At 47.9% G+C, this 16,063-nt stretch overlaps 1 protein-coding gene across 8 annotated transcripts in view; it reads right to left on the bottom strand.

Annotated features, from left to right (window-relative positions):
• MTSS1 (MTSS I-BAR domain containing 1) overlaps positions 1-16,003 on the bottom strand; it is a 187,353-nt gene extending 171,350 nt beyond the window's left edge. For 5 of the 8 annotated variants that reach the window (XM_017885921.1, XM_017885924.1, XM_017885927.1 and 2 more), the window contains exon 1: positions 15,379-15,997. In XM_017885921.1, coding sequence (XP_017741410.1) covers positions 15,379-15,450 — 72 coding nt within the window. In that variant the 5' untranslated portion in view covers positions 15,451-15,997. Of the gene's footprint in view, positions 1-15,378 lie in introns of all 8 variants that reach the window. The other 3 variants (XM_017885922.1, XM_017885926.1, XM_017885923.1) reach the window with 1 other exon arrangement.
• Between the last annotated feature and the right edge of the window lie 60 nt (positions 16,004-16,063).

Here is a 16,063-nt window from a genome sequence, read left to right as displayed (position 1 = left end):
CACTGCCTGCATCACCAGCCACCTGACATTTGTATGGCCAAGTTTTCAAAGGTGAAAACCTGCCATGTGGGAATCCAAACTGACGTCATGATGGGCACAGAAGGCACCGCCTCCCATGTATTGTGAAGTACAGAGGTCTTTCACAACACCACTGAAAGGGCGGCCGGTAAAGCAGGCATTTAACACTTCCCAACTAACCATAGGAAAATCGGGCACAGAAAAAGTTAAGTAATTTGCCCAAGGTCAAGGAAGGGTCTGCCCTCACGTCCGGTTAACTGCATTAATTGCTCCTAAGTTTGCACAGTTCTTTATTTTATTTTATTTTTTATGTTCTGAGATGGAGTCTTGCTATGTCGCCCAGGCTGGAGTACAGTGGCGCTGTCTTGGCTCACTGCAACCTCTGCCACCCAGATTCAAGTGATCCTCCTGCCCCAGCCTCTGCGTAGCTGGGACTACAGGAGTGTGCCATCATGTTCAGCTAATTTTTTGTATTTTTAGTAGAGATGGGGTTCCACCATGTTGGACAGGGTGGTCTTGAACTCCTGACCTCAAGTGATCCACCTGCCTCGGCCTCCAGAAGATTGATTACAAGCATGAGCCACCACTCCCAGCCTGCCCGGTCCTTTTTAAAATAAAATTGTATAATGGATTCAACTAAGACTGACTGATTCTCCACATCTGGAAACCTGGGAACTCAATATTTAACCACCTAATACAGGGGCTGGCTGCTTTTACCTAGTATTTGTATACCTTTAATCCTCCCCAGAATAATAAATATCTACCCTCTAACCTTTGGCCTCCTATCCTCCAGTAGAGGTAGGAAGTACCAGAGCCAGGCTTCAAGGCCCAAGTACAACCACTTTTTAAGGTAGAATATAATCAATACTAGGTAGAGGCCAAAGCTATTGCTCCATGTGTTTATTCCTATCCATAAATGTCCACATTAGATATTGAACCTGGCAAAACACCTAGCAGCTTGCACATCCTATGAAATGTTAGACCTTCTAAGCATGACTTCACGTTGCTCCATTTACACTCACCCATTTCTTTTTCCTGGAAGTGCCCGCTCTGACCCGCCTCCACCCAACTCCAAAACTGCTTCTGCATTTTAGGGATTAGTTTCTCTTGGGGCCAATCTCTCCAATACCCTGAACAGACATGCAAACACCCTGTACCCTAGAGAGGATCATGTTTGAGGTTTTGCTCCCTAAATACACACACACCTCTGTATTCATTCCATATTCCCTTTTTTTTTTTTTTGTTCTTTCTTTTCTTTTCTCTTTATTTTTTGTTTTTTCTTTTTCTTCTTTTTTTTATTTTTGTTGTTGTTGAATTTGTTTTCTTTTCCTTACTTTTTTTAGTCCATCTTCCCTTTTAAACTGAGACCTCTCCCCAGCCAAGGGCAGCATGATGAACTTGTCACATCCACCCTGGGGCAGGCACTGGCCTTGGTGTGCTGTACACACTTAGTGTGCTCTGCAATTTTCCATGAAGCAGATTTCCCCTTTGGAACAGAGACAGATAGCACCTCCTCTGTGACCTCAACTCCCACCCCAGGCTACTAGGAACGATGCCCTGGTGGCCAGTAAAGAGTCAGAGGCCACCAGTATCACAGTGATAACTGTGTTTGTCATTTCTATGGCCATTTTTTTTAAGTGTCTTTCCACTGAATGTCATTTTTCTTGCCTGGAGAGAGGACACTGAGGTATAGCCATATTCCAGAGCCTGAAAGGCCTTGTGTGGCCTGGTGGTTAAGAGCATGACTCCAGAGTCAGCCTGCGAACTTCAGATGTGCTCACTGGGTGACCCTGGGCAAGCGACTTCATCATCTGGTGCCGCCCTGTCTTCATCTGCAAAGGATGCTGATGGCAGTCCTTGCCTCAAATGGTGATTATAGGATGACAGGGAAAAAGACAAGTGCTTAGAAGGGTGACTAGTAAGTAGAATTCAACTCCGCTTTGATGATTCAATGTCCAATGCCAGTCACCCTGACCGGGCCATGAATGGGCACCCACTATGCGCAGGCACTGAGTGAAGGGTAGGCCCTACAGAGAAAGAGACCAAAGCATTGAGGAACTCAGCCTGTCAGTAAAGCTGATGTGGAACTGCAGATCCCAAAGCCCCAAGGGCAGCATACTCAAGATATAAAGTGCTGGACAGTGTGGTTCCCAGAGCGAGGCAATGCCTCACCTCAGTCTCAAAGGATAAATGGGAATTTTCTGGGCAAAGAGAAATGAAAGAAAGAGGAAGCATTCCCTGCAAAAGACAGAATTAGCAAATGAAAGGAAGTCGAGATCATGCTCTGTCTAGGCACAGAACTCATTTCGTCTGCCTGATCACATTCCAGGTACATCTGTGGTGGAGTTAGGGGTGGGGACACATGGGCAGGAGATAGCTTCCTACATACTTCAGGAGCTGCAGAGGAAGCTCTCAGTGGCTCAGGTGGCCCAGGGGCCACTCCACTTCCACCTACTCCTGGTGCAATCCCACCAAGACCTACCAGAGAATGACCTGAAATGTCTGCTAACACTGCAGATTCTAAGCTCCACCCCAGATCAACAAAATGTCTCTTGGGATGGAGCCAGGGAATCTGCATTTTAACCCATTCTCCAGGTATACTTTTGCTTGCTAAAAATCACACACAGCAAGATTTGAGAAACAGGGCACTAGATAAGATGCCACATGTCCCTTTGTGCCTTTGGAAGCAGGGGTGTCAGCTAGGTCCTAGCATCCACATCTAGCTCCTTCAGACGTAATCCACGGTGGTGAGCCCTCACACATGGAAATTGGGAACTGACACATGCTTTTTGGTAGGCTTTGGGTGGTGGGTTTCAAAAGTCTTGAAAAAAACACACATTTTGACCAAGGATTAAAAAGTCCTTCAGGGGAAATCACTGATGTAAAGCAATGTGTAGTCACAAGGATGTACTTGTTGTAGGGTTACCTATAATTAGTAAAAAAAAAAAAACTGGGCGCACCCTAAACACAAATGAGGGAGGTACTGGCTTCTACCGCAGGGCTTCTGCGCATGCTCTCTTCCCTTTCCCTGAACACCGCCCCCACCCTCTGCCCACATCTTCACAGTTCTTACGTTGTTGCTCTAACATCACCTTCTCTGCGAGGCCCTCCCTAACCACTCTACTTAAAAACAGCAACAGGCTGGGCGCGGTGGCTCACGCCTGTAATCCCAGCACTTTGGGAGGCCAAGGCAGGCAGATCACTTGAGATCAGGAGTTCAAGACCAGCCTGGCCAACATGGTGAAACCCCATCTTCACTAAAAATACAAAAGAAAATTAGCCAGGTGTGGTGGTGCATGCCTATAGTCCTAGCTACTCGGGAGGCTGAGGCAGGAGAATCACTTGAACCTGGGTGGCAGAGGTTGCAGGGAGCCAAGATTGCACCACTGCACACTCCAGCCTGGGGGACAGAGCAAGACTCCATCTCAAAAAACATATATAAAAATAAAAACAGCAACAGTGCTTTTTCCCCACTGCATATAATCCTTCTACTATACAAGAGAATTGACTTATTCCGTGTGTCTGCTTCACCTGCACCTCACTCCATTAGAATGTAAGTTGCAGGAGGGCAGGGATTTGTGTCCATTGTGTTTGCTGCTATCTCCCAACACTCAGAACCTGGTACTAGTAACTTCTCAAATATGTTTTGACCAAATGAATTAATTAGACACATACAAAGCAGTGCGACACCATACAGCCATTCACACTGACACTGCGAACAACGACACACACAGAAATGCAAGGACGCCAAGCCACTAAGTGAAGAAAGAAGTTTCTGACACAGTGTTGGCTCCCTGGCCCTTTGCTGAAAATGTGCGAGCTCTTGTGAGTGTGAACATAACCCACTTATCAAGCGCTTGTGGGTGACTTATTTTTTACTTAACTGAAGTTTCTAGTTTTTCTTCCATTAATACATTACTTACATAATCTTTGAGAAGTAAATCCCTCATGAAATGCTCTCAAAACATTTGCTAATTTTTTTTTTTTTAGAAAAAAGCTTCCTCCTCAGTGACTTAATTAGGGTGTTCCTAATTAAGGCCAGCACAACATCAAAGAGGCCAGGTTCCAGGGGACCCCTGCTTCAGGTCAACTTCTGGTTGCAGGACGACCTCAGTCCCTCCAGCGGAGGCTCAGACAGAGGGCTTGGCTGTCAGCTACTCCTGGCTCTGCTCCCCGCTCCCTGCTTCCTATTGGGGTGCCTCATCCAATTATTCAGGCCCTCGATCACATCCTGCTGCGGAGCTGGCTTTGAAGGTTCAGTAAACAGCCACTTCAAAACAAAGAGGGGCCATTAGAGCACACTCAAAGACTTCCTTAATGGCTGCATGCTCGGCTGCGGGAGGAGTCCAGCCTCAGAAGGGAGGTCTCCCTGGGAACAAATCCCCAAGCTCTTCCAGCCTCCTACTGCAAATATCTGCCCGCTTCCTGCTTTGCACTCAATCACTCGGGGTGCAGAGCGGTTACTGGGGCGACCCTTGACAGAGGGGCTTCTCCAGCAAAACAAACATGTGTCGTGTGGCTGCCACCTTGGACAGTACTACTGCACACTTTGGTCTCACAGCCCAGCTGCTCCAAAAACTGCACTGGCCCAGCCCAACAACTTCATGTCCATGGCCAGGGCATATTCCTCCTAATTACAGGGAGACCCCTTCAGCTTCTGGAAGAAGCTCAGAGGCGAGTCTAGATTTTTGTGGGTTTTATCTGTCTCATTCTGAGTCCTAACGGTACAAATAGAGTAATCAAGGACATGAATGAAATACACCTGTTACAGAATCAACACTGCTAGGCTGCAAAAGCGAGAGACCAGTCTGGTGGAGAGGCGCACAGACCCTGGAGCCAGACTGCCAACGAACTCCCAGCTGTGCCTCTCACTAGCTGTATGACGTGGGCAAATGGCTTAACCGCTCAGCACCTCAGTTTCCCCATCTGTAAAATGGGAATTATAATAGTTACTAAGACTACCTCGCTGGGTGGTTGGAAGATTAAATAAGTTTGTGTCAAGCACTTAGCATAGTGCCTGGTTTGCATATAAATGCTTTTTAAATAAGCAAAATAAAACTCAGTTCTGAGCGAGGGTGTCACCCAGATCAAAAGCCTTCCTGGACTCTCTACTCCCACCCTAAATGGGAATCAGAGGCCCTCCCCAGGGCCCCCACACAATCTTGGGCTGGTCTCTATGGTGGTGCGGATTACACTGAACTCTAATTACCTGCCTGCCTCTCTCCTAGACTGAGCACTTCGGGGCAATGACTGTGTCCACAGGTGTTCCTCCACCCCCCCGCAGCCCCAGCACACAGTAGGTATTGCCACCGTATTAGACGAATACATGTACTGTGTTCTCTCCAATTACTTACCTGTTGAATGTTGAAAAGCACTGCACTTGCGTCTACTGCACCATCAAAGTGAAGACACAGGTTGCTTCTATTCTTTGAAACATCTGAGTGTCACTAGCAGCAGGAGGCTCTGCCAGGAACTACTAGGGTAGCTCAAATAGATACGAGCATTTATTTAGCACTTATTTCATGCCAAGCCCTCGACTTTTACTTTATTTAATACTCAACAACTTTAAGAGGGAAGGATTCTTCACCTCTTCTCCCATTTTACAGGTAAGAAAATCAAGGCTCAGTAAACTTGAGTAACTCGCCCAAAGCAATAGAGCTAGGAAGTGCTAGAGCCAGGCTTCAAGGCCCAAGTACAACCACTTTTTAAGGTAGGATATAATCAATACTAGGTAGAATGTCACAAAGAATGTGAAAAATGCCTTTAGGGTTATCCAGCTTTGAGGGGAAAGGAGGCACTAAGGTCACTGATGGAGCCTTGAAGGATGAGAAAGATTTCAATAGGCAGCAATGACAGAGACAGGACAGGACAAAGAGCAAGAGGGAGGAGCAGAGGCTGTGTTCAAGGAAGCCTGGGAGTCCGAGCTGGGGAGCGCTGGACACAGAGCGGGCCACTCAGCTGGAGCCAAATCACAGGGGTCCTCACACAAAAGGTTAAGGCAGGACTGCCACATTCGGCCCATGGGAAGAACCCAGATGCGGCCAAGACTTGGGGAGCTGCTGCTCTAGGGCAGACTAGTGGTGCGGGATGGCCACTTCCGGTGGTTGCCCCAGAAAAAGGAGGAAACTCAAAGGACGTAGATAGGAAACAATGACCCTAATAAAGCAACTTCCCTCCCCCGGGGCCTCAGTGTATCTGAGTTACAAATGTCCTAGCCAGGTACCCCACCCTCTCCTTCCCTGATAAACAAACAGTAGGGTTTGCAAATAGAGAATGCAAATAGGTCCTGCTGGGCCAGTTGACCTTCATAATGAACTCGGGGGTGATTTACTTAGCAAGAAAAAAACTCAAACTTCTCCATTTCCTGCAACTTCACTGCAAGCTCTAAATACAGCTCCGTATTTAGAGTGGGGCAGTGTCTGTCCTAAGAAGTGGTGGAGATAATTACTCCACTGATTTTAAGACTTCAAAATACCTCATTCCCAAATCTACAAGACAGAATAGTAACTGCTTCTAACATTTGAGTGCATGTTCGCCAGGCAATGTGTGAAAACCTTCACAAGCAAAGTTTCATTTCAGAATCCTCCAACAACTCTTTCAGGCTCATTAGACCCATTTTACGGAAGAGGAAACCAAGGCTCATGAAGAGATTAGATAACTTGCCCATGGGATTTGAATCAGATTCCTTTAACTTCAAGGTCAACTCTAGCTCCAGAATTTCTATGGAGGGGTTTAGGGGCAGTGTTGTAGCCAGCAGAAGGTAGAAGATAGTGAGAAAGCTGTGTTGCAAAGCAGGCACACTATAATTATCTAGACAGTATGTTATAGATCTGCAGCTGTTCAGTACGGTAGCCACTAGCCATATATGGCTATTTAAGTTTAAACAAATGAAAAGTGACTAAAAATAAAGTTAATTCCTTGATTGCACTAGCCACACTTCATGTACTCAATAGTCACACGTGGCTAGTGGCTCATGTATTTGACAATTTCCATCATCGCAAAAAAATCACATCAGACAGAATCAATAAATCACAGCAAAGTATTCTAAAGATCCTTTGTGGTTTATTTTTATGTTTCAGTTTATTTACTTTAACATTTAACTCTAAGGTTTTTTTTTATTTTTTATTTTTTATTTTTTGAGACAGAGTCTTGTTCTGTCACCAGGCTGGAGTGCAGTGGCATGATCTCAGCTCACTGCAACCTCCGCCTCCCAGGCTCAAGCGATTCTTCTGCCACAGCCTCCCGAGTAGCTGGGACTACAGGTGTGCACCACCATGCCCAGCTGACTTTTGTGTTTTTAGTAGAGACGGGATTTCACCATGTTGGCCAGGATGGTCTTGATCTTTTGACCTCGTGATCTGCCCACCTTGGCCTCCCAAAGTTCTGGGATTACAGGAGTGAGCCACCGCACCCGGCTTAATTTTTATTTTTAATTGTGGTAAAATACACATAAATTGTACCATCTTGACCATCTTTAAGCATCACAATTCAGTAGTGCTAAGTATATTCACATTGGTGTGCAACTACCTAAAGGTACTTTTATATTCAGATTTGGGTAAGATTAAGGGGTTTTTTTTTTTTTTTTTTTTTTTTAAGACAGAGTCTCACTCTGTCTCCCAGGCTGGAGTCCAGTGGCATGATCTTGGCTCACTGCAACCTCTACCTTCTGGGTTCAAGCAATTATCCTGCTTCAGCCTACTGAGCAGCTGGGACTACAGGCGTGCGTGATCACGCCCGGCCAATTTTTGTATTTTTTGCAGAGACAGGGTTTCGCGATGGTGGCCAGGCTGGTCTCAAACTCCTGACCTCAGGTGATCCACCCACCTCAGCCTCCCAGAATGATGGGATTACAGATGTGAGGCACCTCGCCCGACCAGAAAAGGCTTTGAGGGAAGACTTACACAGCTTGGTGATTTTCAACATTGGCCATCACTAGAATTACCTGGGGTGCTTTTCAAAATCTTAATGTCGTGAATGTACCCCAAGGCACTAATCAGAGCCCTGGCCCAGGCAGCAGCATCTCCAAGCTCCCAGGGAACCCAATGGACCCTGCTCCATAACCACACACATGCTGCCAAATGAGGTACACCTGCCTAGAACCTCATCTTCTGGTAAGACCCACTCCCATGGCCCTTGGAACCCCCGTCACGTGGTAGGCAGCAGAGGAGACCCCGGCAAAACCTGCTGCCCACCTCCATGCCCAGGAAGCTGCTGGTGCTGAGTGAGCTGAAACTTTCTACTGCTTTGAGAGAAAGCAAGCAATAAAAAGACACACAGTTCAAAAGGCACTCAACTCAATTGATTTTTTTTTCACCCACTTACACTAGACAGGAAAAGAAAAACCACTTAGAAACTATGACCAAGGCCAGATACGCCAAGAGGCAGCACAGGAAGGAGTTTTGTTGATGAGCCCATCCACTTCTCCAAACACAGATATGCAAGGGTCCTACCGACTCAACCCAAATGGGAGGGCCACCAGGACATGATTAAACACAGAAAGCTCTTTAACAAGAGAGGTCCGGGGCTGGACACAAAAAGAGTTCAAGGTAAAGGAGTACTGTTTCAGGAGTCACCTGAACTTTGGGTGAACTTAGTTAATGCGTATGATTATGGGACTGGGAGGTGGTTGCCAGGCTTTCAGAGTCACCTAGCCTCAGGGACCTAGGGACTGCCCAGACCTATGGCCAGTCACCAGAAGACTCCATGGGCCAGGCATCGAGGGTGACATGCCTAAGCCTGGCCCAAAAGCTTCTCTGCCCTGTGCTCATGGAGGGAGAACTATGAGCAACAGAGGATGCCAAGTTGTCTAACGGAGAAGTTGGTAAGTGGGAGAGGGAAGGAAGCCACAATGTGTTGACATGTCATAAATGAAACAATTTCCACAAAGGTGACAGCCGAATTGGAGCTGCCCACCCCACAACACACCTGGAGGCATCTCAATGCAGGCTCACACCTCCAGGCGGGCTCTGTGCTAGAGACACAGAGATGAGACCTTGATTCCTTCCTTGAGCCTCCCATGGGACTCAGGCAAGTAAAGGGCTGTTTGCTAGGACTAAATCCACACCCCCCTGCCTGCCTTAGGCATGCTCTAAAGAACTCCAGTGTTAGGGTCAAACAGGCTAAGGTCTGACTACCAGTTCCACCTCCCCATGGCCTTAGATAAGTTACTGAATCCCTCCAAGCCTTACTATTCTCATCTGTTAAGTGGGGTGGATGTAAGGATGACATGAAATCATGCGCACCAAGTTCTTAGCACAATGCACAGCACACAGTAGGTTCCCACCAAGTCCCTTCCTCCCCCTGCTCACCACATGCAGTGAATACTGAGCACCTACTATGTGCCCAGTGGCACCCCACAGCATCTTTTATTTTTTCATTTTATTTTAATTTTTTGTAGAGACAGGGTCTCACTGTTCCCCAGACTGGTCTCGAACTCCTGGCCCTAAGCAATCCTGCCACCTCAGTACCACAAAATGCTGGGTTTACAGGTGAGCCACCATGCCCAGCTCCCAGAAAATCTTAAACAACCCAAACCCTCACATTTGCTCAGCAGGTAAAAACACTGTCACCTCCAACCAAATCAGGAAGCAGGCGACATGAGAGAGCCCCAAGCCTAGGCCTTCCAGGTGCTGAGACGGGGGCTGCTCTGGAGTGGATTCTGTGCTGGGAATTGCTACTTTTAAGTTTTTGGTTGGTTGGTTGTTTCTGATTTGCCTTGGTGGCTCATACTCAGATGAAACCTGCAGTCTATTGCTAATTCAAGGGAGCACCTCAGCAATCGTGACAATGGGCTTCCTTAATGCTCAATTAATTTACTCCTTAACTTCATTTGCCTCTCCTGTTTGCTACTAAATAAGGCCATATCAGCAGTGCTATCTCCAAATCTGAGTTAAACTGCTCACGGCATCGGTTAGTTCCCTTTAAACGGCCCCCAAAAATTCTTGTCTGACGTCCTAGGCAGCTAAATCTGTCCTTTGGCTTTGGTTTGGTTTGGGGTGAGGTATTTTTTTGTTTTTGCAGAGGTGTGGGTGTTGGGGGTAAGTGTCCTGAAGGCAGTTCCAAGAAGTAATGGGGAACTCAAAATGACCTCATTTGTCCGTACTCAATTCGAACATCTAAATGGTCTCACTAGAGAAGGAATCTTGCCAGCTATCGCCGCCCATGCCTGCGAAGATGGAAAAAGCTGAGATGAAAATTGGAGATAAAGCATCTAATGAATCAATAGTTTCATCCTTTTCACCCTCCAAGCATTTTAACAGCCTTAAGTGAGCTAGCCAAATTGAGAAACATCATTTTAGCTTTTTTCCTTTTCCCTGTGACTGAGGTGCAAAAGAAGAGCTCAAAGGGCAAGAGGTCAGCAACTGAGAACACACAGCACGCAGGGAACATACTTAAACAGTGAACAATCTTTTAGTATGTCTGAAATGCAGATTTAATGGGAAATCCTATGTGTTTACTCGCTGAAATCATTATGCCACGTTTGGTGCCTGAAACACCACTGACGCTCAATAAATACTAAGGAATGACTATATGTTACTCCAGTAAGAACTGGGTGATGGCTGAACCAGGCAAAATCCAAACTCGGCTTACCTTCTATGCAAACCAGGACCTAGGAATGACCTCTCTTGATTTGGAGCATTACAAACTGCGGAATTTCAGAACATAAAGGTTCACAGCATCAAGCAAGAAGTTCCAAAAAATTTGACTAAATAGTAAAGAGTTTTCACAAAAGCTAAATAGGAATGGGTTTTCACAAAGAAACACCCAAACCGGGCCAGAAATGATTTCCAAACAGTAAGACTGGCACCCAAAAAACCAAAAAGATGAATCTATATAGAAGAGGTCCTAAATCTCTGGGTACCCATCCCAGGCAGTTCCTGCTGTCGATTTTATGACATATTTACTTCACCTTCTTCTCCCACGGGCCCGAAATGAGGAAGCTGTAAAACCCTGGCCAAATACAACCATTTGCTAAGAGAAAAGCCAACATGGGGCCCATCTGTCCTTTACAAGTGCTCTGCTTGTCCTGCCTTTGTGTGGCTGTCACCATTTACAGAGAGCAGCCCACCTCCCTCAGAGCACCTGGCTGAGGCCTTGGCTGGGTTTTCAGTACTGTTCTGGAGAAAACTCTTTTTGAGGCCTCCAAGGGAACTCCTGCAGAGACTGATGCTCTTCTCTAGGCTGAACCACAGCCCTTCCTTCACGGCCACCATATTGGATTCGCATGATCTGTTTACAGCCCACAGGACAAGGAGCTCTCCTAGGGCAGAGCCAAGCAAAAGGCATTCCACACAATTGCCCTTCATAAACAGCAAGGAAGTGTACCTCTCTTCTGATGGGAACCCCAAAACAAAGCAGTGAGGGGGAAAAAAACTACCCTGAAATCAATATCCAGTGTTGGACCCACTACCCACATTCTCCATCTTATGATATGGGAGGGAAAATATCACGACAGGGCTTCAAACCACAAAAAGATTTCCATGGAATTCAAGAAGTCCCTTTAGCAGTTCTCATTTTAGGCAGAACTTAGGAGAGAGGATAGTGATGGCAAACACAGGTGGGGGGCAGTGGGGAGGAACTGAACAAGGCCTCCATTCTGCTCAGCACAGGTGCTGGTAACAGGACACCCCTGTCTAAAGCAACACATGGGGTGGAAGAATCAGGTGTGGTTAGGATTTTCTTGCCCCAGTCACACTATGTACTCCTAACCTCGTACAAAGTTCTACCCGCAGCAGGCCCAGTTCAGCTCTCGACATGCTGATTCTTGAGCAACAAGGGTGAAGAAAATATTTGATTTCAGACATCCAACTTTGTTTTTTTTTAACCAAGTTAATTATTAAAAGAAGAAAGACATCCGCAGAGTGAGCTGTCCTCAATTTTGGCCAGCAAAGTCTCCTGGTCTTAAAAACTCCCCAGACATCACCAAAATTGATGCCGGTTCAATGACTCAAAAGCAAAGGCACAAAGCTGCTGTTTGAGACATGGAGCCCTCCCTTCCCAGGGCTTGGATAGAAACTCCAAAAAGATTCCAGGACCTCCTTGATGCAGTCAAGATTGTCCACACATCAGAAGGCAGTCAATAGTCACTTCCAGACTACTATTCCCTGGACAAACCAGCTATGGATCCTTCCCTCCAGCCACGTGAATAATTGTCTCCTCTTTCCTCTGGAACCAACTCACACCAGCCAATTTGGTCAGTGATTTACTAATTTGCATGGATGGGAGGAAAGGCAGCCAGTAGGTGATTCTCCACAACACCGTTCATTAGTGACCACCACCACAGCAGGGTAGAATAAACGGGAAACAAACCACCAGGCTTCCTCTCATCAAGGAATCGATACCTTATTTACTAGCTGCTGCTGCTTGCTTTACATGGTGCTGTTCCCCAGCAGAGAAAGAGTCAGGATTTTTTCCATACCTTACCCCCTGAAAAGGATAAAACCCATGCCCTGACAGCCAGCCGAGGACTTAGACGAAGTATCTTTAGAAGAAAGCACAGAGAATCCTCTCTCTTGCTTTTTTCCATGTCTTGAGGTTCTCCGGTTTCAGAAGACAGAGGGTGCCAGGCCTTGAAATTATTCCCTTTTTTAATTGTTTTCTTTCTTTCTCCAAAGAGGAAATTGACTCCCTTCCTGTGCTGCTGTACATTTTGAATAATCAAATGCTACTAATAAAACCATTTTCCTTATCCTTTTCTCACCCAGTCCAACATCACTTCTGAGAAAATAACCTAAAAATTTTTATCAAGATGGCATTCCAAGTGGGTTTCAGACATTTACGCTTTTCCCTCAGAGCAAACAGAAAGGAGACTAAAGGCATTATAAACCCATTATGGGAGTTTAAAGAAAAGAAAAGAGGTCATTAGAAAGTCAGTTGATTTCAGATATTAAAAACTGACTTTTCTTGCTGGTGACTTCATGCATCTGCACACTACATACTGCTTATCAGATTTGTTCAAATTTAAAAATTTTAAATTTCCATTTAAACTGTCACTGGCATCTAATCCATGAAGTCTTTTAAGAAGCAAAGTCCAAGAAAATATTCCGAATTGTCTTATGCATAAACAATCTAGGAAATCAGACACTCCCTCTCTCTTTCTCCTTGTCTCTCGAATCTCCGAAAGTCTAAAACTCTGCAGAACCCAAGGCATGTTTTAGTCTTCCACTCCACCTTGCTTTTAAAATTTTACTGCCAAAACAAAACAAACCAAAAAAAAAAAAAAAAAAAACTTTAAAATAAACGATTTCCCATAGGATACTGAACAAACCTACTAAACTCAAAGGGAAAGAAGTCAGGATCCACAAACTCTAGATTCCGCCGTGACTGGGCATTAAAGAAGATGTCTTTATTTTTAACTGGAACCAGGCAAGGGAAAAAAACACCACCTTGGCACCCGTGAGTCCCCAGCCAGGGCATACTGCCACACAGCCACAGGATGGCAGGTGGAAAGCAGGACAGCCCACCCTTTGGGCAGGTCACCTTCTGAAGGGCTTTTGATTCAAACCAGTGAATGGGAAGAACCGAGCCTGGATTCTGGATTAAAGAACAAAGAGAGAAAAAACTCCAGGTGTGATCACTCCAGGACTGCAGTGGACAGATCCGTCAGATCACTGGGTTCCTTGTTGCTGCTGAGGGGTGGGAAACATCCATTTATCTCCTCAAAAAAAAACACAAGCAGCTTTACCAACCTATTTCAAATTCCTCCCCACAAGATCAGAATACACCATGCGTGCCTCAAACCAAATCCTGTTTGACTCTAGGATGTGTAGAATTCAAGTTTAAAATTAAGGCCAGAGCCCAAGGAGGAAGGACCCATCTCTGTCTCAAAAGACCACTTCAATAATTCAGTGTGCACTGGGGGCAACAGAATGAAAGGGGCTGTCTTTCAACAGGCAATAATCCATCTAATTCCAAGGGCCTGGATTATAAGCATTCCTGGGCAAGCAGAGTCTGGCTGCAGATTATGCTACGCTAAGGACAATTTGTGACAAAAGGCACGAGATCTGTAGAAAGATTTCAAAATGGACAAGACCAGGACAGAGGCACCTTAGTAAAGTTCACCCTGGGTGAGGTGGCAGTTGGTTCTGAAAGGTGGAAGCAGGCCATGACAGTTGAGCATTCCTTCCCAAAGACCATCTCCGAGGCTCGAAGCCTCTCTAAACCTTACACTTCATCAGACAAAAGCTCCTCCAGGCGCCCAGGCAGCGGCTGAAGAGGGGCTGTCCACACCCACTCGGTGCACAGCTTTCCAAACCTGCCCACTCGTTTTGGAAGCGGGCTTTTAATTAAACACCACCTCCCCGGATCGGGATCTGTTGAGGCAAACTGGGGCTGGGCAGGAGCCAAAGAGAAGCTCCCTAAATACACATTAAAAAAATAATTTCCCCCACTGCCCCCAATTCCCACCTCCAGCCAGCTCGCGCGGCTGGTTTTATTTCCTCTGGATGAATAACACGGGGCCCTGGTCTATCTCTAGGCACCAGAAAATCCACATCCGAGGATCAGGTTATGCCCAGTCCCACCCTTTGCAGGAAAAAGCCAGGGTGTTGTTCCCCGCCCCCACACGCGCGCGCGCACACACACATGCACGCGCGCACACACACACCATCTTCACAACCCTTCCAAGAGAAAACCTAGAGTGTGTGTCCGTTTGGGTCTGGGAGGGCGGGATACAGTTATTTCGGGGGCCCCAATCTTGCCTTCAGGTTCAGCTGGGGGAAGGTGGGGCCCCTGCAAGGCTGCCCGGGAACTTCGGCCCCGCGCCCCGCGGGAGGGCTGAGAGAGGGCACGCACAGCTTTACCAGGTTCGGAACAGCCCAATTAATAACTAATTTGCTCAGATCCCCCACTCCAAGTAGACCTGACAGCCAAGGAGGGACTGGCTTTCCCTCTCAGTCTCCTAGACTAGAGGACTCCTTCCTGCGCGCGGGCAGAGCCCTCACTCCCTCCCCACCACCGCGCCAGGCGCCCCCACCCCGTGCCTGGGGGAATCAGGTGTCCGCCCGGGCATCCAGCCCCGCGGGTCCCAGACACTCAGTTCAGGGACAGACAATGGGAAAACTTGGAGCCAGTGCCCTAAGCCCCCGAGGGAAAGAAATGGTGCCGCCCCCTGGGACAATGAGCGGGGAGATGGCGTGGGACAGCAGACACCCCCCTAGAGAAGCCGCCCGCCTAGTGACCCAGCAGAGCCTGGAGCAGCGCCCCGGGTGAGCAGGTGACACCAGAGCCGGGAGCTCCCGCAGGTGGCCGGCGGCCACGGCGCAGGGAAGGGCCGGGCGGCCGGCCCGCGGTGGAGGCGAAGCGCGGCGGCGAGGTCAGAGCGCGGCGGCCCGCTCCGCAGCCGCACCCCCGGCGTCCTACCTTCATGTCGCTGATGATGGTCTGGAAGAGGCCTCCGAGCGCGCTGCATTCCTTCTCAATCACAGCCTCCATTTTCCCGGCGACGGCAGGGCGAGGGCACACACGCGGGGCCGCTGGACTGCGCGCGGGGCCGAGGCTCGCTCTCCCCGGGAGGAATTTCACCCCCCGAGAGACCCACCTCGGATTCGCAGCCTCTTCTGCAGCGAGACCGGGGTATACCAACCCGACTGTTCTCTGCCCAAAATAATAACAACAGTAATTTAAAAAACCAAACCGCTCTGTAGGGTATTCGCCTACATGCAGCGCTCGGCTCCTGGCCTTAAAAATGCCGGGAGAAGACTGACAATCAGGCCACCACTGGTGCCCACTACGGAAACGGCAAAGCCCATCTTGATGCAGAGAAAACCGCCCGCTGACCCGGAGCCAGCGCCATTGAAAAACTTAAGATTTTCCAATTTAATAAATTTTTCTGCAATTAAAAAAAAAACCGCCCAACACCAGAGCGGGTCTGCTCGCGGCGTCCGGATCTGTTGCAGCTGCGGCCGCCGCCTCCTTTTCACTCCTGCGCGCCCGGCCCCCGGCGCTCGCTCTGGCTGGGCTCCCGCGGACGTTCGGAGGAGCGCACGCGCGCTCGCGGTCGTGCGTCCGCCGCGCGGGGGCGCGCTCTCGTGGCCGTGTGGCCGCC

Source organism: Rhinopithecus bieti, unplaced genomic scaffold (assembly GCF_001698545.2).
Source record: "Rhinopithecus bieti isolate Rb0 unplaced genomic scaffold, ASM169854v2 scaffold_15136, whole genome shotgun sequence".
NCBI lineage: Eukaryota > Metazoa > Chordata > Mammalia > Primates > Cercopithecidae > Rhinopithecus > Rhinopithecus bieti.
This window is presented reverse-complemented; position numbering and strand designations above follow the sequence as displayed.